At 39.8% G+C, this 27721-nt stretch overlaps 1 protein-coding gene across 2 annotated transcripts in view; it reads left to right on the top strand.

The window, feature by feature from the left end:
* SLC6A1 (solute carrier family 6 member 1) overlaps window positions 1-27721 on the top strand; it is a 558279-nt gene that overhangs the window by 436185 nt on the left and 94373 nt on the right. For both annotated transcript variants that reach the window (XM_085624874.1, XM_085624873.1), the window contains one exon: window positions 19728-19840. In XM_085624874.1, coding sequence (XP_085481000.1) covers window positions 19728-19840 — 113 coding nt within the window. The remainder of the gene's footprint in view (window positions 1-19727; window positions 19841-27721) is intronic.

Below are 27721 nucleotides of genomic sequence, written 5' to 3'. Positions count from 1 at the left end.
TCTGACCTGCGACCGTTCATCATGCCAACAACAATCTCCTCCCGCCCCCTGCCAATGGGTAAATCTGAATAAGGCTCCTTGCATGGAACTAGGCAAAGTTAGAAGGTAAACTTTCCCCTGGAAGGAACCTGGTCCCTGTGTTTGCCCTTCCTCCATCGCAGTTGGCTTGAACTTTTGGCACTGGCGTGGTCCAGCGGGACCAGATAACCGAGATTGGCACTTTGTGTTTCTTGCAGCTACTTTTATGCAAAAGTTTAAAATTTATAACTCTGGCACTACTTATTGCATTGGGTTTTTTTTGTCCTCATTAACGAAAATAGAGTGAGTGATCAAATAGCGATATCATGGCACCCTCTTCAACCCCACAGGAAAGAGACGAAACCCAGCAATACTCTTTCCACCTCATGGATATCTAGAGAGACCAACCGCCTTATGCTTGGGGATTTCCAAAGATGGTATCACAACCAAAGTTGCCCATTGACCATTATCCTCAAGACTCACTTGTTTCATAATCATTGGACTTTGTATTATGTGCTAAGCAGTTGCAAGGCTCCAGTTAGTTTTATTTACCCAGTTGTCCCAAATTACCCAAAATCTAGTTCTTTTCTTTGCCTTACAATCCATATCCAATTTGTAAGTTCTTTTAACCGATGACACCCAGTCTAAAACCTTTGGAGCGTTAGGTGAAATCCAATTTAAACAGATTTCTCCCCTAGCCAAGAGGATAAGAACAAACAATAATGAGACTTGACAGTTTGACAGTTTGGTAATAATACTGTCTTCAGGTAAAATCCCCAAAATAATTAAAATCAGGCTTACCTGTATCTCTTGGCCCATTACCTCTGAAATAATCCTACTGACTTGGCTCCAAAAGCCCTGAATCTGCGGACACTGCATAAACATGTGCACGTCATCTGCGCTTCTCAGACTACATTTCAAACAGGCCTTCTCTCCGCCACCCAACTTAGACAACCTCTTCGGGGTCCCGTAAGCTCTGTGGAGTGTAAACAGATGATTCCTTCTAAATGATGCAGCCTTTACAACCTTCCACAATGTGCATAGAGATCCTTGCCATAAAGACGAGATGTCACTGCAAGGCAAGTCTCTTTTCCAGGGCTCCTCTATAGGTAACAATGGTAGATCTCCTTCAATCAAAATCCAGTACCATTTTGCCACTTCCTTTTTTTGATTGCATGGGACCATGAACCTGTTCTCCGATTCATCATATATACCGCCGATTTTACCCTGCTTTATGAACCAGGAGGAGAGTTGATAGAACTTAAATCTGGATAAGCTTTGATTTGTCAGGAGCATAAGCTCATTCCAAGACAGAAGTTTGTTGTTACACAGCAAATGGCCCCATTTCTGAAAGCCAGAATCCCGTAGAGGCGCTGATAAGCTATCAATTAGGCATTCTGCGGTCCCTGGAGAGTTCCAGATGGGGGCACTAGGGCAGTAATAAGGAATTGTGAGCAATTTCCTCATCTGTACCAAAGTTCACAGGCCGACTGTAACACCTTCAATTTAATCTTTTTAAAGTATTTCAAGTGACCGATTTTGAAGAGAAGACCATCACCCCCTTGCGAAATACTATTAGACATGGCTAAAAGATAGGGCGTGAAGTTGGGAGAATCAAGAAGAAGAGATCTCATGTTCTTAAAAAGAAACGCCCAACTATAAAACCCAAAATCAGGGCTAGCTAAACCCCCCTCTTGTTTTCCACATCTCAGTTTCTTCCATGTAATCCTAGTCCCCTTGTCCCTCCAGAGAAAACTGTTAACCTCAGACTGCAAGTGTTTTAAAGCAGCTGGGCTGAACAAAAGGGGGATTGCATAGAAGATAAATGTCAGTTTTGGCAGGACTGACATTTTAACCAAGTTGGATCGGCCAAGGATGGTTAATGGGAGGTTGCGCCAAGATTTCAGTAAGGCTCTAATCTCCTTCCGTTTAAGATCTAAATTGGCCTGAGCCAACTCGCTAATATTCTGGGTTATTTGAACACCCAAATATCTTATTCGCTGGTGTACCAGGGGTGAACTAAATTGGCAATTCCAAGACATAATCTCGTTTTTTTGGGGATTCACTTGATAGCCCGATATCTCCCCAAACTCAGCCAACATTTGCTCTAACCTTGGCAAGATTGCGGGAGACTCCTCTGTAAAAATCATCAGGTCATCTGCATATAGGGCCAGTTTTTTTGACCACCCCCTGAATTCAAATGGAGTAAAAAGCTTACTAGATCTAATTAATTGTGCAAGTGGTTCTATATACAAATCAAAAAGAAGAGGGGAAAGAGGACAACCCTGCCTAGTACCTCGCTCTAAAGGAACAGAATTGGTTTAGTTGCCATTCACTATAATCCTAGCCATTGGAAAGTTATAGATCTTCCTAAGAGTTCTCGCAATGTTTTCACCTAAACCAAACGCATGGACCAACTGATGTAAACAAGACCAGTTGACCCGGTCAAATGCTTTGGCTGCGTCGAATGCAAAGATCGTCAGTGGCAAGTTATTAGAGGAGGCAATATCTACAGCACCAATTAGCTCGTGGGTTAAGTCCTGCAGATGGCGCCCTCTAATGCACCCCTTTTTGATCAGGATGGATTAGATTACTTATTATGTTATTTAATCTTCCTGCTAAGATTTGCGCAAAGATTTTATAATCGCAATTAAGCAAGGAGATGGGTCTATAGGACTCACATTTTTTAAAATCTTTATTTGGTTTCAATATCAAGGTGATAGCTGCCTCGTTCCAAGAAATGGGGATGGGGGAGTTATTTGTAAAAATACTGTTGAAAAGCACCTCCATAAACGGGGCAAGAGTCTCGTTTAAGGCGATATAAAACTCATTAGGGATTGCATCTAAACCTGCAGCACTCCCTCTCTTTAGATTTTTTATTGCAGCCCTGATGTCAGAGAGTACGAACTTTCTGTTGAGCTGTTGAGCCTGCTCTTCAGATAACAGTGGTAAAGAGATCTTTCCTAAACAATTATTAATTTGGGAGTTCGTGACAACTAGATCTTCAGTATATAGATCCTTAAAAAAGCTTTCAAAAGCTTTTTCCATCGTGACCCTATCAGAAGATAACTCCCCTGATTCAATGTTAACGACCTCTTTAATAAGATTTCTTGTTAAATTGACTCGGGATTTCCAGGCCAGAAGTTTCCCACTGCCTTCTTCATACTCATAGTTAGACAATTTACTAGCATCCCATCTTCTCTTAACAATACTATCTCAATAATCTGCCAGATCCTATCTCTTAGCCAATAGTTCAGAACTTTCTCCCCTCTGATCTACACTCATCCTATCCGTTGATTGTACAAGCGAGGCTCTATGAATTTCGGCTTCCAGAAACTTCAATTTATCTTTATTTGCCTTGTTGAGAGAGGCTGCGATGCCAATAATTCTACCTCTAATGTAAGCCTTATAGGCGTCCCATATTATCTCTACCGGGGCAGAATTATCATTTACCTAAAAAAAAAATAGAGTGTCGATTTTTAACTGAGAAACCACTGACTCATCATTAAGAATGGACCTATCAAACGTCCATCTTTTAACATCTGATTGATGAGAAAATTTTAGAACCAACTGAACTGAAGAGTGGTCGGATAAATGTTCAGGTATATGAGAAATTGCCCCAACTGATTCTACCAATCTATCATCTAACAAAAAGTAATCAATTCTAGAATAATATTTATATTTTTTATTATGGAAGGTAAAATTGGCTGGGCCGCTTATAGGCTTATTTTTTATTCTCCAAATATCTTTTAGATTTAAATCCGCCATCAGTATTTTAATCAATGAGCCCATTTTCGAATTTAGTGATTTACCCCCTTTAGATTTATCCAAGAATGGGTTTAGGAGAACATTAAAGTCTCCACCCATGATGATAGGGTAGGTTGAGTCAAGTAGATGATTGTAAATAGCTCTAAGCGAGGACTCATCATCGATGTTCGGCCCATAATAACCCACCAAGGTAACCCAGTTATTTAGTATTTTTATTTCCGTTATGATCCAACGCCCCTTATGTCTACCTTATAAGAACCTAAAACCGCATTTGCAGATTTTTTCCAAATAATAGCAACCCCCTTAGTACAAAAAGGCTGTGTGGTGTGGAGTGAACCCTCTATCCAACCTTGCTTAGCCTTAACAAGCTCCCATTCTTCCGATAAGAGATGGGTCTCTTGTAGGATCATGACATCAAACTCAGCTTGCCTTAGGTATTGAAATATTCTCCTTCTCCTACTTGGGACCCTTAAACCATTAATGTTCCAGGAACAAACTCTAATCTTACTTGTTTGTACCGACCCAGCCATCCTCAGCTTTGCTCGAACAAAAAGCACATTGCAAGAAAACTTTTCTCAACTGCCTAGCAATTTCTTTTAAAGAACTGTGTAAACGAGGACTTTTTCTTTTTTTTCCCTATTTTTCTCCCCACCCAGTGCATGAATACATTTGTGATCCACCCCTATGTCTCCTACCCCCCCTCCCCAGGGAACCCTCCTATACCACTTGGGGTTTGTTATAAAGTAACCCCTATAAGCTCATAAACCACCCGGCACCTAAACTTGTTCTGCTTTTTTTTTTTCCAAAACCTTAGCCTTGAGCCTTGATTTGATCGACAAAGATCTCTACCTCCTTGGGGTCTCTAAAATTATGCATTTTGTTTCCCCACATTACTCTAAGTAGATTGCATTGTTGTCATTTTAGTGTCATCTCATTTATTGAAATGAACTCAATTGATCTAAATTGGTTTCCGGTTTTTCTTGTGTTGGGTTTTGATTTTATTACTGGTTGATTGCTGCATACATAGTTTATACATAGCCACTAAGTTAAGCCTGACAGCTTTTTTGCCACTCTACCAGAGGGTTAAGTTCAGGCTATTGAGTGCCTTTTGAGGTTCACCCTGACAAAGACTATGATTATTACTTGAGTGGTGCTCTCACTCCTCTTAACTAATTACCCACTTTCAAGGTTGAAGACAGCTCTAACCCACACAATGACTCTGCTAAACCTATCAACGTTATTGTGTTGGTGAAGCTTAGTTTGGTCATTTTTTCGAAAAGCAGTTGGGCTTGTTGCCTGTTCACACTTGCTTTCTGATTAGGAGAGCGATTATTGAATTTCTTTGATGTGGAAGTGCACCCATTTTCAGACAATGTAATGGTGCCACAGGTGAGATGGTGAAGTTTCCACAGTTTGAAGACCTCTGACCTGAGGCACCTGACCAGTGTCTTTCGTGAAGCTTGGATAAAAAGCCCAACTGCCATGAGATTGAACAAGGTATGTAGCAAAAGGTGTGAGGTCTTAGACCAGTAGATAGGATAAGGAATATACCAGTGCATAGGCAGTCCTAGGCTGTCCTTTAAGGGATATAAAACAAGTTTATCTTTCGATGGGTGAGACTTTAAATTGAATTTCAACTCCACGTCCCATTCTTTTTACTGGGAGAAAAATATGGATGCTTGGAAAACTTCCCAAATTCAATGATCTTTTAAAGGACACTACGTATTAATTGACTACATAAGGCCACTAATCATGAATTCCGTGTTGATAAAAGTACAAAAAGCAGTCGAAGGATCATACAAGCTCATAATAACCAAGAATTCGATCCAATTGAAGTATTGCCACATGTAAACCTGAAGGTTGTAACATGGAATATTGCTGGTATGAAAAACAAGATAAATGACAACGCTTGGCTTGAATTGATTAAAAACTGCCAAATTATTTGTTTACAAGAAACCTGGCTTACAGAACCTTTTCACATTGATGGATTTACAAAGGTTACCACCTCAGCGGTCCCCTCTCAGAATGAAAGGGCCAAAGGAGGACTTGCTGTGTTGGTATCTGTTACATCTACTTTACTTTTAAAGAAAGCTTATACTAATTCACAATTCTTTCAACTATTGTGGTTTCAAACTCTTGAAAGTCAGTGCATTTTAATGATTAACATTTACAATAACGTCTTTGATAATTCCAGAAATAAGGTCATAATAGCCCTAGAGAAGGAGATAGATATATTTATAAAACAAATTCAAAGTGATTGGTTTTTTATCTGGACAGGCGATTTTAACAGCAAGAGATGTGATTTATTGAAAGGTGAACATTGTGGTCATAGGAATTTATATGACGAACTCTATTCTCATTTCCCACATAATTTGTATGGAGAGACTATCAATAATGTAATGTATAAATACAACCTAGAATTGTTTGAACAATCTATCGCAGCGAGTAAGCCACAGATACCAACATACATAAGCCACGGACAGCCCTCGATCATTGATCATATATTAATTTCTGAGTCTGTATGAGGGCAAATTGTGAAATTGGAGGTACTAGAAAGTCCCTTTAGTGACCATCATCCATTATTGTTAACCCTTAAATTTGGTACAACACCACGGGTGGGGAGTTGCCTAGCCATTAATTTCACAACGCAAGGAGAGAATGGCGTAAGCATTAAATGATCAGGTGTTAACCCACCTGCCTTTCTAGATAAGATAGAGCACGAATGTCAATATGAGGAGATTTGTAAGAAGGGAGATACCTCTGATTTGCATTTTATCCAGGCCTTCTGAAACATTACATCCGCAATTCAAGGAAGCTTCAAAATTAAGAACAAAAAGATAGACCCCAAAAGTGTCAGCTGGTTCAATCGGGAATGTACAAAAGTCAATCAGGCCCTTTAAACTGCTTTAAAGGCTAGACCAAGAGATAGCAAACTGATTAAAACCCAAAGGAAGTTATATAGACAGACCCTTAATAGAAGGAAAAAGGAAGTACAAGAACTGGCATGGGAAAAACTAGTTCAAGCGGCTGACACCCGGGATATTCCTTTATTTTGGAAAACAATTAATCATCCCTATTTTAAATATCACTCTACAGCCAAAATTGAGATCCTGGTCCAGCCTTCAGACTAGCTAAAGTATTTTGGGCAGATTTGTATTGCTAATAATGATAACCTCTTACTATCAGACAATAGAGTTTTTACAACTATAGATCCCTCCAACTTGATTTTCATTACTTTAGATGAGGTAAGAATTGCCCAGGATAGATGTGAAAATGGGAAGGCACCTGGACCTGATGGGGTTTCTGTCGATATTTTTAAGACTGATATAGACTATTGGGCCCCAATCTTACAAAAGGTGTGTGAGGCTGCAGCAGGTGGTATATTGCCCACAACCTGGACGGATAGCGTTATTGTACCGGTTTTCAAAAAGGGCGAAAGAGGCGATGCTAAATGCTATCGACCCATCTCCCTTCGTGATTCAATGCAAAATTGATGGGTAGAATCCTTCTGGAGAGACTGGAAACCTGGGAAACCAATAATTCAATACTTACAGCCTCACAGAATGGATTTAGAAAGGAGATAGGGACTATAGGGCAGTGTGGTAACCTCCATTTAATAATCAGTAAATATACACTTGCAAAAATGGGCCATTTGCACTTGTGTTTTGTTGATCTTACAAGTGCTTTTGACCTAGTAAATCATACAAAGTTATGGCAGATTCGTGATGGGTGTCCCAAGTGGCATTATTGCTTACTTGTCACAAATTGATAAGCTTTTAACTACAAGGGTTTGTTATGGGCCTAGAGGAGATTGCACTACACATTTCAGAGTAACACACAGGATTAGGCAGGGCTGTGTCCTTGTCCCACTCCTGTTCTCTCTATATATAAATGGAGTGAATGAACGCTTGCAAAAATTAAATGCTGATGCTCCAAGGGTTGGTAACCGCGCCACCCATACTTTACTTTATGCGGATGACACGGTGCTGCTCTCTAGAACTGCTTAAGGGCTTCAGTGTGTAAGAGATAATTTGGCGGATTACATGCATGAAAAGGACTTTAAACTTAATCTAAATAAAACATTTACAATGATTTGTGGAGAAGGGAAGCCAAAGACTAGGACACATAATGTTAACAGGGTTCCCATAGCAGAACCACAATCATTTTTGTATTTTGTCCTGCTATTTACATCAAACGGCCATTGGGGAGCTCATATTGATTCCTGCAATTTAAAATGCCCATAGACAACGGAGACTATCTTCAGATTCTCCAAACAAATGGGAAACAAGCCAATTAGAGAAATTATGACCCTCTATTGGAGTAAATGCCTTACTGGAACTTGCTACTGTGCTGCGTTATGGGGATCAGCTCACCACGTCATTCTTCAGACTCAAGAAAATATGTTCTGTACCAAATTCATCTCCCTCATATATCATCCACAAAGTGCTGGCTGCTCCTTACATTAACAATCATATTTGTACAGCAGGTCTTACTGTTTGGTATGGCATTTGGAGTAAGGAGGTAGCCAAATTCACGCAGGAAATCATTAAGGATTGTCTTTCCCTTGAGTATAATAAAAAAAAATCCCTGGTTGATGTATATTAATAACCTTTTAAAAGAGTGCACTAAGATCATTGATTTTAATAATCCCATGCAAATTCTTGATTATTGTAAAAAATGAAAAATGGGCTCATAGAGTCAAGAGAACGGCTAAGAGAAACTGAGGAACAATCAAAAAAGCTAAGTAGGCCTTACTGGGCAATGCCCAATGGACTAGAGACGCAGTGCTATTATCTCCAGGTCACCAATATAAAACATAGATTTATGTGACAAGGTTGAGAATGAGAACAATTCACTTTTTTTTTTGATAATCAAGTTGATTTTGTAAAGAGACAATAATAAAAACCTGAGTACAAACACCACAGCATATTCAGCAGCACAATTACATGTGGCATTAGGCGAGTAAAACATTCTTACGTTGGTATACATTGTCGTATCTCTGCCCTCTAAATGACATACAGGATTGGACCTAAGAAGGACAAGAGAGTTGATTAATCCACCATTCCCAACCATTTACCCCACATTTTCCGGTGTTTGGCCGGGCAGCCCCTGTCCTCGTACAGTGGCAGTTCTTGTGTGGCCCAATTCACTTTTTAGTAGATTTTCCAACCATGGGCAAATGCAATCGACACCTCCAAAATGCCCTTGTGATGGAAAATCGGACCAAACAACTCCCCACTTTATTCTATTTTTTAATTTTTATATGGATATTAGGAAGAGCGTTTTATGCCCACTATTTTTAAAGGAGAAACTGAATTTTTATAAAATTGCTTTTGACTTTATTTGTAACTTAGTAAATGTGAAAGTTTGCAACATGGTAGTAGCTTATATTCAAAGGGCGATCAAAAGAAGAAAGCTTGAAACACACCTTGAGGCCCCACACTACGAAGAGAGTAGGACACATATTGATTAACGGAATTTTGGGATGTTATGCATTTTTTAAACTTATAAATATTTGCAGTTAAGCACTTTATGTATAAACCATTATCCAAATTTTTCTATCTTGATAGACAAATTACTATATCACGTCAACTGTGTTTATCAAACTAAACTATGGATAGATTTTAAATTTTTAACGCAATTTTTTGTACTGACACTGATGAATTGTGAACAGGATTACATTTTTTTATAATGCTTTTATGGTTGTATTTCTTTTAGCCGAATAAAGCTGATTTGATTTGATTTACTTTCATTTGACACTATTTATAAATGCTAATCCAATCTAATATTTTTTTGTTGATGAATTAATTGTTTTTTTGTTTTGTGACTATTAGTGAATGTACCTTGAGGGGTAGGTAACAACGTTTAAGAAGTCAATGAGATTTTTATTGGGTAGCACAGTGACATTTGCTGATGGTATAGTATTGAGACTTAATTCCTTACTGGCTGTGGACACAATTTAGCCATTAGTATAGGAGATGACACCTAGTTATTTAGTGTTTGAATAGTGGGTGTTAACATGGTCTTTCAAATATCATAATCATGATCATTTTGTTCAGTATTTATGGACAAATGTAGCTCAGGGGAATGATTGAGTGTAACATGGAAGAGTTTTATTGCCAAATGATTGTTGTATTCACTGTACTGCAACATTTGTTGAATTTTTCTGTATTTCATGAGCTTGCTAGCAAGTTAATGAGTTCTTTGACAAACATCATTTCCTTTATGTGCGTTACTCAAGACAAACAAATTAAAACAAACAAAACCATTTTTGTTATGCAATGTGTTTGTGCCTGCCCTTCATGTGCTGAAGGTTAAAAATGTATACCAGTTCCTTCACTGGTCCAATGATAGACTCTAGTTCCATCGCTGTTTACAGAGGTGCGGTTCCTATTGCTGCGTGTGTGCATTTTAACATAAATACGGCATTCCTTTGTACTTCCTGTGCACAGTTGGTGTGGTAATCTGAGATCCCATTCTCAGGCTTCCAACAGAAGGTTTAATACAAATTTGGTGAAACTGAGCTCCGGCTGAGACAGCCAGTCGCAGACAAACACTGGATACTATAGGAGCATTTAGCCCAGCAATTATGAGCAGTAAGTAGAGTAGATGGAGAACCATACCTTGGTTCTGATGACCTGTGCTGTAGAAGAAGGTGAGCGTCCTCTGCTGGCAAGTAGTTACCAATAATTCAGCAGGTGCAGTGGCACCGGTTCCCAGTGGTGTAAAGGACCCATACAGCAGATTTGTATTTCCACACCAAGGGATAGGGGTACAATATCCTTGGTTGCATTAGGGCCCATTACACTTTTGCTAGACCTCTGATCCTCAGTTTAGATTTATTAGATTAATATGGTGGTATCAGTTGGGGATAGACGAGCTGCCTATTGCTGAATTGATTTGGGGTGTGATGACCCACTTTATTCTAACGTAAGATTACGTAAATAGCAAGGCGAGAGAAAGGCTCTACCCAGAAGACAGCAAAGTGACTTGAGTTTCCAAATCTGGCCAAATTCCAGACGTTGGCGGGGTTAACTCCACTTCACTAGCATTTCTGTGCCTTAATCATCAGTAAATGCTTGCTTAAATATTGACAGTTTACTGCTCCTCTGGAAGAAACACTGAAAATTTGGAATGACTACGTATGAGCGAATTCATGAGCAGCAGATTGTTATTATTAGTTTTTAAGAAAGTAGAAGAATAAATGGCTAAAATAAATGCAAAATAAAACAAACAGAATTTTATAGTTTCACATTGTATAAATGCACAATAAAACAAACAGAATTGTATAGTTTTATATTGTATATATCTGCTAACATTATGACATAAAAACAATTGTATACCTGGTAAGATGGGAGGTATTTGGGGCCGCTTCTTATTTTGCAAAAATATGTGTCTGGAATGGTTCTCCTTTATAGTTAACCCATTAATTTACAACCGCCCCTTCCTTAATGACACATCTGATAGAGCGTATGTTCAACAAATCCTTCTCCCATGCATGCCCTATCAGGCAAATCTTCTCTGGCGATCTTTGGCCAATAATAACGTGACCAATTCACACATAAGGTTGTACGTCAGATTGTCAGAAATGTCATTATATAACACACATAAGCATTGTATCATAAATATTGCTTACAAAAATATTGACACATTGAGTGTAGATTTTCTGTTCTGAAATCCAATGTGATGATGTTTTTGTAAACGAAATTTAGGACAATATATTTATATCAGGCAATATTGTGAAAATGGTAGTTTGATACCACACGTGTTATGTTATGGGGTCTTATAGAGTGCGCTAATACCGAAAGATGTCTTGGCTCTGGTATCGAGCAAACCAGAAGAACATCGTCGGCGACAATTCCAATGCTCTGTTAGAAAAGCCAGGTTTTCAGCTTTCTGCATCTAAGAAGGTTGGACTGAAATCTCAGATGGTCAGGTAGTTCATTCCACAATTTAGAGGCATAAACTGAACATTTTCTTCCTCCCCAGCTTTCTTTTCTCATTTTCTGCACTTGAATTATATTGGCCGTACTTGACCGTAGAGTTCTCTTTGGTTGGTACCATCTAATCGTATCTTAGAGACAGCCTGGCCCTTTTTGGTAGAGACCCTTATGTATGCAGGATAGTGCTTTAAATTGAATATGTGCTCTAACTGGGAGTCAGTACAGTTCTCTAATATATTTAGATACTGAACAAAATTTGGGAAGACTTAGTAGCAATCTAGTGGCTAGTGGCAGTATTTTGAAGAGTAAAATTTTTTCAGAACTCAAGATTACGTTCCCGCCAATAAGGCATTGCAGTAGTCAATCTTTGAGATAACCACTGCTGATGTAACTGTTTTTCTAAATTCAAGGGGGAGTAAGGGTAGATTGTGTTTTTTAGAATCCTGAGCATTAAATAGCAAGAAGATGTAGCATGATTTGAGTGGTCAACAAATGTAAGTTTATTGTCAAATACCACGCCCAGGTTTCTCGTCTTCTAGACATGCGTTGGCAGGGATCTCAGATTTGGCCACCATGCATTCTTCCAAAGGGTGTTGCTGTTTCCAAACTGCAGCACCTCTGTTTTTTTCAGAATTAAGTTTAAAGAAGTTCTTGGCCATCCATTTTGCAATGTCAGACATGCCTGCCCTGAATTCAGTTGCTACCTTGTTTGGGTCGGAGAACCAGATACTACCAGCTGGGTGACGTCTGCATAAGTACACACTGCGAAACCATATGAGCTTATCAATTGAATTAGAGGAGTAACATATGCATTAAAAAGGGTTGGACTCAGGAATGACCCAGAGAAAGGTGTGGAAGTGAAACCCTCTAGGGAGACTGTTTTCTCCCAGCCTGTCAGGAAGGACCTAACTTAGTTTAGTGCTGATCCTCTAATACCAATTCTGTCCAGATGTTTAATCAGAGTGGCATGATCTACCATATCAAATGCACCCAATAGTTCCCTTGTCTAAGATGGATCTGATTTCCTGTGTGGCCGCTAGCTGACCAGATTCAGTGCAATGTCGGTGCCTAAAGCAAGCTGTGCCAGATAAAGCCATTGTTGGTGTGCAGAAAAACATTGTTCTCTTGATTCATTGCCTTTTCTAGCAACTTGGCTGGCAGTGGGAGATGTGAGATTAGTTATTTTCTACAGTGGGGTCTAAAGAAGATTTTTTTTATCAGAGGAAGAATCAACACTTTTTTCCACATTATAGGGATATTCCAGTGTCAGGAACACTATTCATAAGGGGGGTGAGATAAAGTGCAATTGTATCTGCGAAATTAGAAAGCACCTTCGAGGCACATGGATCAGCAGATGAACCTGATTTGATAATTTTCAAACAAGTGACAACTTCCTCAGTTATAATTGGTGAAACAGAGCACAGGGAATAGGATGGGTCTGGGAGAGAGAGGTCTTGAGTTTTCCTTCCGGACAGATGGCGCCAGAGGATTTGGAATTTTGATTCTTGAACTCTAGAAAAAAGGCGTTGACCTTGTGGAAAGAGAAATTGTCCATATTATCAAAAAGATCTTGACTGACTGGTAATTTGTTTTTATTTACATTAAAGGTAGTTAGTGTTTTAACTGTTTTAAATAATTCCTTAGAAGCATTGCTGATTAATTTTATTTTGGAAGTGTACAATTTCATTTTAGTTTCTTTAATAAGTTCAAAAGAAATTTTTTGTAGTCTTTTATAATTCCCTTTTTTTGAATGGAAAGTAATTTATTCGCAATATCTGTTCCTGATGCCTACACTTTTTCTGTAACTCCCTGAGCTCCGGGGAGAACAAAGGTGAAGAAGGTGTTTTACGATGGCTCCCTTTTTTTCTTAGGTGTGCTACCTGTGGCATAGCATAATTTATCCAGGCATTCAATAAGATAGGGGCCTTCTTGATATCTTCAATTAGAGTCGGGAAGGTAGATCTTAACAGTTCATCAAATTTGCTATTATCAATTTTATTCCATACACAGTAATTACCTATTACTGACCTATCTGTGGATGCTCTTCTGTTGTCAGGTATCGTAAGGCTAAAAAATAATGCCTTTGTGGTTCGTCCAAGTGAGAGGCAAAGGTTTTTACATTTTTTAATTTGCATCGTTTGAGAAAATCCCATCCAGAGTGTGGTCAGCGGAATGCGTGGATTCTGTAATAGGTTGGGGCAGATCGAAGCAAAGAACATTATCCAAGAGAGTATTGGTATTTGTATCCGCTAGTTGCTCCAGGTGAAAATTAAAAACATAAAGAATCTAAAAAGCCTGGCACAATGTTGCTGTTTCATGCCACAAAATTGTAATAGAAATGGGCTTAGGTTTAGCAAAGCTCATAGGTCAAAATCCCTGAACATTTTAACAGGGTGTAAGCCTATTGGTCTCCGTCCACCTAGCAACTGAGACACCCCAACTCATTATGATTCTTACTCTTAAATGCACAAATGGAATAATAGAGAATAACATTCTTCCAAAGCCATGGGGTATTTATCTAAAGGCAAAGACTGCACAATGTGGCTTAACATCTAAATTGCAATTTCTGAAATATTGTTTTAACTAATTCATTATGCATGTTGGAAAACTAGTTTACAATCTTGTTAATAAAGGCTTAATTATATCAAGCTCTTAACATATGTTGAAGAGTTGCTGCTACAGTCCTACCACTTTAAGTATTCAAGCCATTGCGTGGTGTACAATAATTACTAAAGCATTTCAGCTCTGTTACTATTTACAAGAGTCCATCAGGACCTAGGTGTCAGAAATTTGGAACATATACTTAATGTACACATGAGAGTGATCATACAATTCAATGGTCTATGCCTTCAATAAGGATTTTTCTCCTCTTATTGGTTTGAAGTAAGAATATTCATTATTCATGCTACCGCACAGGGCTTTGGATTTGTTGATGCAGCAGGCTGAAGTGGAGATGGGAAACTCAGTGACCTATGCTAGTGAATTTTCTCTTGAAAGTTGGTGTGAGTGTGGCTGAATATGTTGCTCTATAAACCTTGTCACATATCTATCTGAAATGTTAATTATAGGAACTAATCCTTAGCAACAGTGGGGGCCAGAAGACTAAAAAGATGCATTCCGATGAGGTATTCTGCCTTTTCTGTCAGTCTTTACAAGCCCTGGTTCCACAGAACCCACCTTTGGGGTCGTTCATTTTCATTTCAAGCCGATTCACTTGATATGCTCTAACCTATGATCCACAACTCATAAATGATCATCTTGTCTTCTGGAAAATAATTATGGCCTGGCTGGTTACATAGCTTGCTTACCTCATGCCACATCTATTTAGCCTGCAACCACAGCAGTGCACACTATAGAATTCTATATGAAATTGAATAAGTTAATAATAGATCGAGTAGGGAATATATTTCTATCTTTAAAACATGTTTACAAACAGAAATATGCCATGCATACACCACCAATAGTTATTTATTTTTGTTGGAAAGTGCTGCTTAACTTGCTGGAAAGTTAGGTATATGAGGTCTGGCTCTGAGGGGCCATTTGGCAAATGGCATCATGTCAGTTGGGCAGATAAGCAGATATTGGTCGTCAGCTGCCACTGGGTCTGCCTAAAGATATATCCCTCAAAAGCTTTGCTGTGGCTCTCCATGTTGTCAATTACGGTATTACATTTTGTACAGAGGAAGTTCATGAAAAGTAGCATTCCAACAGGTGAGCGCTACAAGTCTATGCTGATATGTGGCTATTCAAGGTATATCTGCAAATTATGGACATCAGTCAATGCAGTTTCTACAAAGCTCAATTGAGAACATATTGTTTGTACTAAAGAGGTTGTCATAGAGAAGCTCACATTCATTCACATATTTTGTCACCTCTAGGTGCAGCTGCTGTTAAAAATAGGTGACTTGCATTTCATTCACAGTGCTAAGGGCAATAATTACATATGAGCTATCACCATTGGTCAAATTATGTTGACGGTAATTTCAGGGCAAGAGTCTCCACCCATCCACTTTACAACCTTGTATAAATATTATTTCTTTTATGGAACCTGTCCTCAACACATTCACTAAAAATGGTTGTACTTAAAAATGTTCCAATGTTTTTAATAGTCTGCCGGCCAAGAACCAACCCGGTAGTTAGCATATGAGTATTGGTAAAACTGCCAAATGGTGTCTCCTATGAAGGTAGCTTTGTTTATTCTCTTTCTGCAACAAATGTGCCCTGATGTGGCGAGAGTCCTGGACTCGTGCCCACCTATCACCTTACCAGCGCTTCTAACAAAGTCATCTGAAGGATTTTGGGAGCCTGGGCAAGAAACATTTTAAGCGCCTCTGTATGAAAAAACTTTGAATTTTTACTTCCCATATTTTGCTATCTCCAGCCTTATGTTGCAAAGCAATATTGAATTTTAGGTTGAAGGTTAAGATACAAAAACACACTGAAGTGATTTAGAGAGCAGGTTTACTTTCACAGGGGGCCCCTTGGAACACCAAGCCCTAGGCAATTGTCCACTCAACACTTCTCTGCCTTCCAGATGCTAAGCAAGTGGAATTCTTATATATTTGATTAATGTAGTGACTACTCGTCCCATCCACCCATGCAACCAAATTAGGAGACGGCTGAGCGCACATCAGTCCCAGTTTACCACTGTTCGGTGGAGGCTCCTCCGCTCAGGCAGAGATGTGTTGCCCCACTGCTCACTGAGTGAGGAATTAAAAAAGGAAAAATAAAATGATAATAACGTAACGTTATCATCATTTTATTTAAACTACTGGCTCAGTTGCCTGGGGGCGGGGCTGTTAGGGGGCTGTAGGAGGAGTGGTAGGCACTTCTTAGTGGCACTGACATTTTGATCGGCTGTCTTAGGTCGGCCAAAATTTCATGTGCACTTTGCATGTTCTCCACCCAGGCTGCATTACAGCCTGGGTGTAGAACATGCCCAAGGTCCCAGTCCCTGTCTGAGCGCGTTTCTGCGCTTAGACCAATCACAACGCTGCATTACAGCGTTGTGATTGGCTCAGGGGAGCCTGGGTGATTCCTGCTTCTACAGAAGCCAGGAAGAGGATGGGAAGGATGAAGGAAAGGTGGCGGCCGGCCACATCCAGGTAAGTGTTTTTTTTAACATTTATGTTTAATTTTCTCCCTCCTCTATCCTCCCCCTCCCATCCATGCCCATGCGGTAGCAGCGGTTACTGCCGCTGTTTTGTGTCCATCATGCGCAACATATACCACCTTGTTAAAATGACAATTACATTTAAAATGTTCTTAAAGCTTGGCATTTCGAAATGCAGGAGGCCACCTCTGTGTTACTCACTTTGAGTATTTCAAATAGAATTAACTGAATTTAGCAAAGACAAAGTCAGGTGTATCAGCACCATGTCCATAGACCATAAAGCAGCATGCAAATGGTATGTGATCTCTACAAAATCACAAACATATAAATATGCTGATTGGGTTTCTACCAATGAGTCTCACTGCTTCTACGAGCCAGCAAAATGGTTCCTTGAGTAAAGCATTTGCTGCTTCGTCGATGTGCAAACTGCAGGTTAAATGTTTGAATTATGTCAATGCCAACTCAGCTATTGATCCTTCTGAGGTCCATAAATTGAGTACTATTATACCAGGTAAAAGTAACATAAATTAGTTACAACATGTAAAAGCATTACAACTTTGTGATGTATCACACAAAAAAGTCAATATTTTGCGTCATCCTTCTTTTTCGCATATTAACTAAAAAGTCTTGGCTTCATATTCCAGAATTGCTCAAAAATATAATTTTCTTTCAGGCATCAGTGATTGAATGAAATGCAATCTGAAAAATAAATTGTTACCTCAGGATACACTATGCATCATTAAAAACTCAAATATATGTATTTTAAAAGCGTGATATGTAATCAAATTAGTGACAGCTGGTGACCAACGTAATCTAATAAGTAGGTTAATTTCTAGTTCTTATAGCTACTTTAGTCCAAAAACTGGGCAATACATTTTTTGCAGTTGTTGTCACCGATTCCAGTTGATTCTCTAAACGTGTGTATATGGTTAGTTGTTGCCCTGCTTAGTATATTATGGAGTCCATAGTAAGCTTACCCACCAGCAGATTCGACAGCGTCCGTCACGTCAATCCGTTCGGAGAAATTCTACTTATTAGATTACGTTGGAGAACTGAACAGTTCACTTTATCGTACATTTGAGCTTTGCAGACCTTCTGGAAATTTTTCGGGAAGATATTGACATGACGAGTCTGTCCTAAAGAATCACAATTGCATCAGGATGAGCAATACCTATCTGCCTTGAAAAAGTCTAAAGAGACAAAACACGTGTTGGCTGGAAGTTTTCCACAGAATAAATCAAGATTAAAAATTTTAAAAAGGTATTGGACTTGACTAAAATTTCTTTTGCGTGGAAATCTCTGCATGTCCGTCTACTAGGACATATGATTTGTACCATATGTTTACTTGTTTTTACTAATGCACAGGTAGGAAAGGGTTCAAGTGCGCATGTCGGGCTGGTACTCGTCCAAACCGACATGTGCACTTCACTCCAAGGCCCACTGAGCTGAACCAGTCGAGTTCAATTAAGCCCCATCCCCACCCATTTCTGCCCTCACTCCTGCAGAAAGGCAAACTCAGTCGTACTGTCACTGAAATAAAAGCAGTGCACTGCAGCCAGTAAAATAATATTAAAACTGGTCAAAATATTTAACATGGGATCCGGTGGCATCAATACAAATAGGGGGGTAAAGTCCCCCGGCCCCAATAAAAAAACCGTCCCTGAATAAAATGCAGTTATTGATGCAAGAAATAAAAGTTTAAAGCTCCAACCAGGAGTATTGTTAGCTAAAACATATTTCCATATTTGCAGAAACTAGGCAAAAACAAAAATACTGGTATTCGGTGAGAGAAAGAAAGATTTTAAATGCTTCTTGGGGAAGGCATTGATTCAATAGTTGTTAACGTATTGATATCTTGGCATGCATTTTATTACTAAATTAAAATGGAAAGTACATTGTAAAGCACTTAAAGCAAATCCCTACTAACTTCAATGGTGTTAGGCAAATTCAGGAATGAGTTTGGGGGTCCCGATTTAAAACCAGTCATGACTGCATATAAGCAATGGTTCAGGTAAAATGGTTATATGGCACAGAAATCCTGTTTCTGAGTAGAATATGTAGTTGCGACATAATCAAAGATCAGTGTTTAAAAAGTATTTCAAATCTGCCCAATTCAGCTATAGTCCAAGCGTTAAGGTTAGAGAAGGCATTGACGTCTTGTGCTTGTTTTGCTGAGAAGGCTACAAAGAGAGTTTGGGATGGGTTATTAAAATCCATCGATAACAAGATATCCTTGCGTTGTAGAGAGGATATATTGAAGAGTGAGTGAAAATGGGGCATGAATTTGAGACAAAGACTATTAATTGTAAAAGGACAGTACTCCTCTGCCTTCCCCAGATGTGAAGTTCCACTCAAACTCTCTAAAAATAAAATGATTTTATTCAATCTGCATTGTTGTTGATTTGCACTATTGAAGGTTTTAATTTTTTTATCCCTATCCAGCAACAGGAATCTCTCAAATCTGTATCTTCCATGCACTTTTTTTTACATGGTATGTGCAATAGGGGGCTTCTTATCTGCAATCAATGAAAGACTGATGGAGTTAAAATACTGGGTTGTTTCTGAAAGGAAAGGGCCATATTATGTAATTACTGTGAATCGTGATTTTATTCAATCTGCAATTGTGGTGATTTGTACTGTTGAAGGTTTTAAATTGGGTATCCATATTTTAAGAGTTTTAGTGGAAGAATTGTCTATAGGGATTGTTGTATGGACTATGGTCCTAATAAACATACTTTATTAACTGAAAAACTAAAACATATTTCTTAAATCTTTGAAGCAAGTATCCTGCAACTGAATTTCATTTACTAAATGGCCCCTTGTAATATTCTAGCCTAACCAACTCATAAGTGTGCCTAATACATCAAATCTTGTTTTCTATTAAGGCCCAGGACTTGCATTTTTGGCATACCCTGAAGCAGTGACACAGTTGCCGTTTTCACCTCTGTGGGCGATATTATTCTTCTCGATGTTGCTTATGCTTGGAATTGATAGCCAGGTAAGGCATGAGCCATACTTTCATGTTTTTACCTGTAATCACTTTAGAATATGAAAAGCATTGCATTGATTTCCTTTTCCTGTATTGGAAATGTAGGATTCAGCTAATTTGAACGGTACTTGATGCAGCAAATCCAACTTCTAAGTAGGAAGGCCATGACCAGAAGTTCAAAGAAGATAAAGGGAAGAAGTCATGGTAGAGAGGAGAATCAGATTGGAGTAGGCAGGATCATTTTCAGGAAAAAATGTAAACAGCCAATCCAGACATGCTGCCATACTGCTTAGCCATAATTCCCCGTCCTCTTCAATCGCTACATGGAGTCACTTGGTGCTCCAATCACAGATAACAGCATCAGGATTCACCAGTATGCCTATGACACATCTCTACTTGAAATTCTCCTCTTCTTCTTACATCCAACACCTCAACAACTGCACATAATCCATAACTGTACACCCAGTGCTTATCAGAAGCTCAACCTAATCAAGACATAAACCGTACAAACTTGACTCAATGGCATAAACCTTGATGCCTTTGAATCCCGACTTTCACTGAGTCTGATGTCCAATCATTTGGATTTAGTCTTAAGGAACACATACAAAAAGATGGCCTGGTACCAACTTCAGAACTTCTGTTTAAGCCCCTGTACATCTGTAGGTAAATGGTTGCAATAAAACCCTGCTTTATGGCCTCCCAAGCTCCATACATACACCCCTTCAGGGCATTATACACAAAGTGTCAAGTCTTTTGCAGCGTCTGAAGGAATATGATCACATCATCCCCATCCTGATGGAACCCCTTTGTAACCCTTTTGACTTCCATTGATGCCCTGCATGGTCTTCAAAACCAGCTACATGATTTACAAAAGTCATCTAGACCAGCAATCCGTCGTATCTTAAAGAAAATTTCACAATCTGTGGTGGTTCTTGGCACATCCATAACAAGGACACGATCAGACTACGGACTAAGAAGTGTAAAACAGACAAAACAAGATAGCAGCCATTGCCATCTATGCTCCCATCATCTGTAACAACATCCCTGTATCCATCGGGGCTGGCACAACTCTGCTCCAGTTTAGGAAAGAGATCAAGATACACCTCTTTAAAGAAAACACATCACACTGCATTAACCATCCATAATCCAGCTACTTCTCCCATCACTCATTGACTTAATGATTGTTTTTGACCCTGTACAGCCTTTAAACTAGGTTCACAAAAGCATCTATATACATACGCCTTTCATTTCTAGAATTCTTTGTTAACTAGGAAGAGCTTTGACTTCTCATTAAGACTCTTCGACGATGATAGGGATGACACATGCTAATGTGATTTTAGCGTGGACACCTGATGTTGCTTTACACACGGTCAAAGATATCTCAGTTTAAAGCATGTGAACAATATAAGTGTTTCTTACCAAGTGCAGAACTTACTGCTTTACAAAAGCTATCAAAAGTAGTAATTGAACATTGTTAGCCTTGACAGTCCCATAAGGTTTAGATGTGGCTCACTGGACAAATTACTGTTGTTAAAGTTCAGCTGTGTTTGCTATTTGAAAGGATAGGCTTGACTTTGTAGCTGGCTGCAAATGCATTTTTTATTTTCATTTAATCCACAGCCTCATGGTTAAACATGATTCATGTGCATTTAAATGATACAGAGTCTGAGTCAGAAATGTTGCATTGTGTAGTGGCAATACGCTTTGAACGTCCTATTTGAATCAAGTGCCAGAAAATGTTTTTTTTTTTAATTATGCTCCAGAAATGGCAGTGCTTTAGAAAAGCTTTTTATTCAATCAAGCAAGCGACATTGTTATACCTTTTCTTTCCTGTTTACTTAGGTTGACTTGTGTGTTTTTACATTCACTATTGTGTCAAATTTATGATACATATATGTTAAGTAACAGATGTATGACTTTAGTGAGAAATGTTGGTTTTTCAAAGATGGTATCCAATTATGAGCACTATTATGAAGCTTACGTTTTATTTGAATCTTGGTGATATCTATGGTTGCTCTCCAACATCGCCAAAAAAGGAGGCCCTTCTGAGGCAAACTACCTTCAATTTGAATAAGTTCTCTTACTTTTGATTGCTTTGACCTTAGCAGCAATGCGGACCTCAATGAAGTGTGAAAGTATTGTGTTGAACAATCAAACTAGAAACAACAGTGCAATAAGTAACCAGTACCCTATATTGTTCACACCAGGATAAAAGGCTACACATTTAATAAGAAAAATGGTACATATATGAGGGAAAAATATTGTTAGATCTAGGAAATTAAGGCTGTTGTGGGCTGAGAGGATCGTGAATGGTGTTTATTCAATTGAAAAAACACGCCGGCGCAAATTCACTGCAGCCTTTCCAGACCAACTGCTCCTTCCAATGTTTAGCTTCAATCATACTGACATCTCATCACGCACATAAAGGGTTCCACATTCACATGTCTCATGCCCCACATGAGCAGCCAGCACCACACACGTTCTTCCATACAATGAAACAAAGAAATAATTGATTGCTAATTGAACAGCTGTTGAAGAATGATATATCCATGATTTTTTGAAGAGGGAAACTGTAATGATCATAATAAACATAGTTTTGGCGCATGAGGCTATTATAGTGATGGAGAGGGGCTTTTTTTATTTACCTTAATCTTCTGGAGTAATCATTAAGCAATCCCCGCCACTGGTTGTAAGGGCCTTTGTTTGTCAACAAGGAGAAGCGTAAATGAGCGATCATCTACATCAATCCAACAACTCATTACATTGTTAAGGACGTTTAGAACAGTCAATAAAGAGTTTTGAGGGAGTTAAGGGGTTTTATTTTAAGTTCTTTTAGTATTTCATCATTTATTCAGTAAGAATTAGTCCCTTAAGCATCAGCATTAATAACAAACATAATCCAATAATTGATATTGCACCATAAGGTAAAATAGAATATTAGCTAAGATCATAGTACACATATTGAGAAATTAGGTTGTTGGTTGACTGGGGTGTGAGCCCTGGTCAAGCAACAGCTACAATCCCTTACAAGATGAACCCCAAAAAGTCACTAAATTAACCTGCGCTTAAACTTGAGTAGTTTGGCACAAAAAGCAGTCAGGCTTAACTGAGAGGCTATGTGTAAAGTATTTATGCAACACACAAACACTAAGAAAGAGAAAATACAACACAAGAACAATGCCAAACGCATTTACAAAAATCGAGTCATTGTAATAAACATCAAGATGAAAAAAATCTATTCAGTAGAACCGGAGTTTTCAATTTTTCAAGCTTTAAGTGAAATCTGGCATCTAAAAGATCAAAGAGCCCACCGCGGACATCTAGTCGCGCGAGACTGGGTCAAAGTTGAATGTTAAGGCTAACCGTGATGGAGCGCAGATCAGAAACAAGAAGAGGATTGGGCCCGGTCAGCGCTTATTTTCGGACTTAGAAACATTCTTGAAGAGAAATGTCTGAGAAAGTTAAGTTCAGCAGGGCAAGGATGCAGAGGGTGTCTGAGGAGAGATACATGGGTCAAATTTGCAGTGAAAAGTTCTACGTTCAGATTTAGTGGCCAAAATGGAAGTAAAAAAACCCAAGCAGGATGAAGTGGAAGGCTCTAGCCGAAGACAGTTCCACGAGGTTGGCTACCCCTTTTGCGAATGTCCGCTGAAATGAATTTGCTGCTGTGGAGAACATCATAGTGGGAGAAGCTGAGGTCATTCCGACCAGCGATACACCTCTGGTGGATAGGCAAGGAGGTTGGCCCCAGTCTCCTCCTGGTTCTCAGAGCATTTTCTGGCCATATTTTGTCTAAGTCATCAGTTTTTGTAAAATGATCATTGGGCACCTTTGAAGGGTCTAGGACTGATGGGACACCTCTTGGAGGTTCAGGACTAATTCAGACTGTGTCCATGTGTAGGTTCAAGATGGTGGGAGCCTGTTATGTCCTGTGGTTCTCAAGAAGAGGCCATCAAACTAGCTCTTAGCATCACTTCTGATAGTCCTTGGTGCAGGTGTAGATGCAGGGCTCAACCGGAGGGCTGGACCCTGAGGGTTCAAAGCAGGCTTTAGGCAGCCAAGCAGTCCTTCCAGGTACAGCATCAGTCTGGTAGAATATCCAGCAGGTCACACCTGCAGGCATTCCTCTGAGGGCCCTTCCGCAGGTCCAGTAGTGAACTTAAGAGTAGGTCTGAAAGCCCTGTTCGTATACTCTTGTGCGCTTCTTCTGGAAGATGGGAGAAGCTTCAGCAAAGGTTCTTTAAAGTGCGAGAAGTTTCCTGATACCCCTGAACTGGCTCCAAGATCGCTGCAGTGAAAATACAGAGTTGTTAAGCCCTTTGGGTGGAGGCAAAGCACACGCTATTCAGGTGTAAGTAGGGCTGTGCTCAACTCCACCCCGTCCCTCCAGCTGATGGCCCATTCAGACAAACCTAATCCCTCTATCATGTGGCTGTCTGGGAGGAATTCACAGAGTTTAACTGTCTGCTACACCTAGTCATGTGATCCAAGACAGGCTGCAGGAACAAACGCCTAAGGTCAGGAAAATGCCAACTTTCTACAAGTAGCATTTTCAAAATTATAATGAAAAATCCAACTTTACGATCAAAGAGGGTTTATCATTACAAATGCATAGGTAACAAACATGACATATCTACCACCTCTCAATTAGGGATTACAGATTATTAAATATAATAAGGAGTCCCCAATGTTATCCTATGGGAGGGGTAGGCCTCACAGTAGTGAAAAACAAATTTGTTTGCATGCCTACTTACCAGTAGTTTACAGGCCTGGGGTATATGGTATACCACTCTTAAAGGGACTTATCAGTAAACTGAAAATGCTAATTAGGTTTCTGCCAATCAAACCGTGTTTGGGGAAGTGAACACATGCCCACTAGCACTGGTTAGCAGTGGAATCGTGCACAGTCCTTAGGGCAACAAAAGCAAAATTCCAACAAATATTGGAGGTAGTAGGCAAAAGGTTCAGGGGGAAAAGGCTTACATGTCTAACAGAATTGCAATAATGGAGCAAGCTTGTTACATAAAGGTAGTTCCCTCATCTAAACTAAATTAAATAAAATAGAATAAGGTGTCTGTTCAGATACCCAATAAAGAGTTCATATGAGAGAATCAATGCATAAACATAAAGCTTTTGCATAATAAGCGCTGGAACATATTCTCAGCTGTAAATCAACAGACATCAAAGAAATAGACTAAGCAGCCTCCCGTGAAGAGGGGAATGGGGAAAACTCAAACATTTGTCTCCAGCCAGTGCAAGTGAGACAAGTTCAAAGGGAGCAAGTCTAGAGGAAAACCCCTCAGAGGAAAAGTCCTGTCTTACTCTAGGAACACAGACTAATACAAACACACAATATTCTAATTGGCAGCAAGTGTCTTTACATCTCAATTATCAGCCAATAGGATTGAAGTAAACTCCTGGGAATAGATAAGACTCCCCATCTTCTAACACTCGTACAATAGTCTTTAGATGTTAGTCCTTTAAAGGTTACATCATTCACACACTGCAGTCCAGACTGTTCTTCTCATGAATCATTCCTGTTGCCTCCTCGCCTTCCGGTGACAACCTCTCTATCAGTTGTCAAATACAAAACAACTGCCTATTCACTAACTAACAGAAGGGTTCTAGAAAGTTAAATCATCTGCAGTGTAAAGAAAAACATCTTGTGCAAGAAAATAGTGCAACGTGAAAAATAGACCGTTTAATGTTAGCATGTAAGTCGCTGTTAATATGGAATTGACAGTTAGGCTAACTTAAATCAGAACATTTTTATTTATTTTGTATGCTTATAGTGCAGAAAGCAGGTTAGCCAAGCCAGGGAGAGCCAAGGGCAGACTTCAGTCCCTTTTCACAGCTCTTTCTGTGATTGTTCAAAGGCTAACAGCCATGGTCCTGCGCATGGCTGTTAGCTGTAGAACATTCACAGCATCAGCTGTGAAAAAAGGCTTCAGAGCCGAGGGGGTTTCATCCCCCTCTGGCTTCGTGAGGCCTTTGTTTTACTAATTAGAACATTCTACCCTTATGGGGCAGACTGTTCTAATAGCTTTATAGCCCCCTGTAGCTTTGCAATATTCTTTCTATCTACTTAGTGCAATGCAGCATAGCGACATTGCTTACAGTTCTGAAAAAGCACCTACTTTTCTATCAAATACCACTTTACATTTTGGGCAAAGGCAGTTTTCCAGATAAAAAATCTTTTCTAAAAAAAAAAGAAAAATTACAAATCTGTCAAAATAACAATTTTCTTTCTAAGGAAGTACACAGCCCCTAAAAATCGCCTTGTTATTTCTATCAAGGAGTCACATGTGCAAACTCCTCACATAGACAAATTCTGCTTCACATGCCCAGGTATTACAACCATGGCTGTGGATGCTAACCATGGTACTATGGATGACTGTAGTATGCCAATGAAGCCCAGTACACAATGGCCACCCCTGTGTCAAGGCTGGACAACAAAATGACAAAGAAGCACACAGTATGTAAATCATGGGCATTAATATGTGAGGGATGGCCACCATGTTATCACCATATTGTCAGGGATGGCAAATTTAGGCCAGTAATGCTCTTAATATGTTGATGATAACTTCCACTATGTCTGGAATCTCTCAACATATATCAAGGGTGACTATTATTATCCCATTACCACTATTATGTCATGAACGAATACATGTGCCAGAGATGAACCCCTTATGATAGGGGCAGCATATATATCTAGTGGTCCTTAACATCAGATATAGCTTCCAGGGATCCATACTGTTTCTTTGTGATAGCAGTCACTCTCTCTCTCTCTCTCTCTCTCTCTCTTTTATTTATTTATTTTATTTTAATTATTTATATAGCGCAGCTGATACCTTGCAGGCTTCCTGGCGCTGAGGAAAAAAAAAAAAATACTATACTGAAGAGGAGCACGAGTAGGTACGGCTGGGCGATCTAGGGGAAGAGCCAGGTCTTGATGCACTTCCTAAACGGGAGAAGTTGGGGGGTTTGGCGTATATTAATGGGCAGACTGTTCCATAACTTGGCAGCTGCGACCCTGAAGGATCTGCCCCCAGTTCTGGCTTTATTGTATCTGGGCACCCTTACCAGATACGCTGAGGAAGACCGAAGCTCTCTAGTGGGAGTATACCACTGAAACAAGGTTTGCAGGGGCCTAGGCCCGAGTCCATGCAAGGCCTTGAATACAATGCAGAGGGACTTAAAAGCCACCCGCTGCTTTAGGGGTAGCCAGTGCAATTCGGCCAGTGCCGCAGTGGCCGAAGACCTTCTCGACCAGCCGAGAGCCAACTTGGCCGCGGCTGATTGAATTCGTTGCAACCGGTCCAACAGCGTAACAGGGGACTCAAGGAGAAGGGCGTTGCAGTAGTCCAGGCGACTCAGAATCGTACACCTGACTACCAGCGCCCGGGCTTGTGCAGGGAGAAGTGGCATAATTTTTCGCATGGAGCGTAGCAAGGCCGTGCAGATCCCCACTGTTTTCGCCACCTGGGTTTCCATGCTCAGCTTGTTATCGAGCATGACCCCCAGGTTGCGGACCGAGGAGACAGGTTTAGGTTTCTCCCTTGTCTCAGGAGGCCAGAAGTCGTTCGGGAACTGGTGTGATAGCATGGTGCCGGCATGGAACAGAACCTCTGTTTTGGAGGCATTAAATTGAAGAGAGTTCCTATGGAGCCAGCCAGCCGTTTCTCTAAGACACTCATGGAAGGAGGTCAGGGAGATGGAATCCTCTCCTTCCCAGGAGAGAATGAGCTGGGTGTCATCTGCGTAATTAATTGTTTTTAACCCGAAAGACTTGATTAATGTAATCAGTGGTTTAAGGTATACATTAAAAAGGATGGGACTGATGGAGGACCCCTGGGGAACTCCCTGTGGCACCGGTGAGAAAGCAGATTG

Source organism: Triturus cristatus, chromosome 9 (assembly GCF_964204655.1).
Source record: "Triturus cristatus chromosome 9, aTriCri1.1, whole genome shotgun sequence".
In the NCBI taxonomy this organism is placed as follows: Eukaryota; Metazoa; Chordata; class Amphibia; order Caudata; family Salamandridae; genus Triturus; species Triturus cristatus.
Note: the sequence above shows the minus strand (reverse complement) of the source record. Positions and strands in the feature narration are given on the sequence as shown.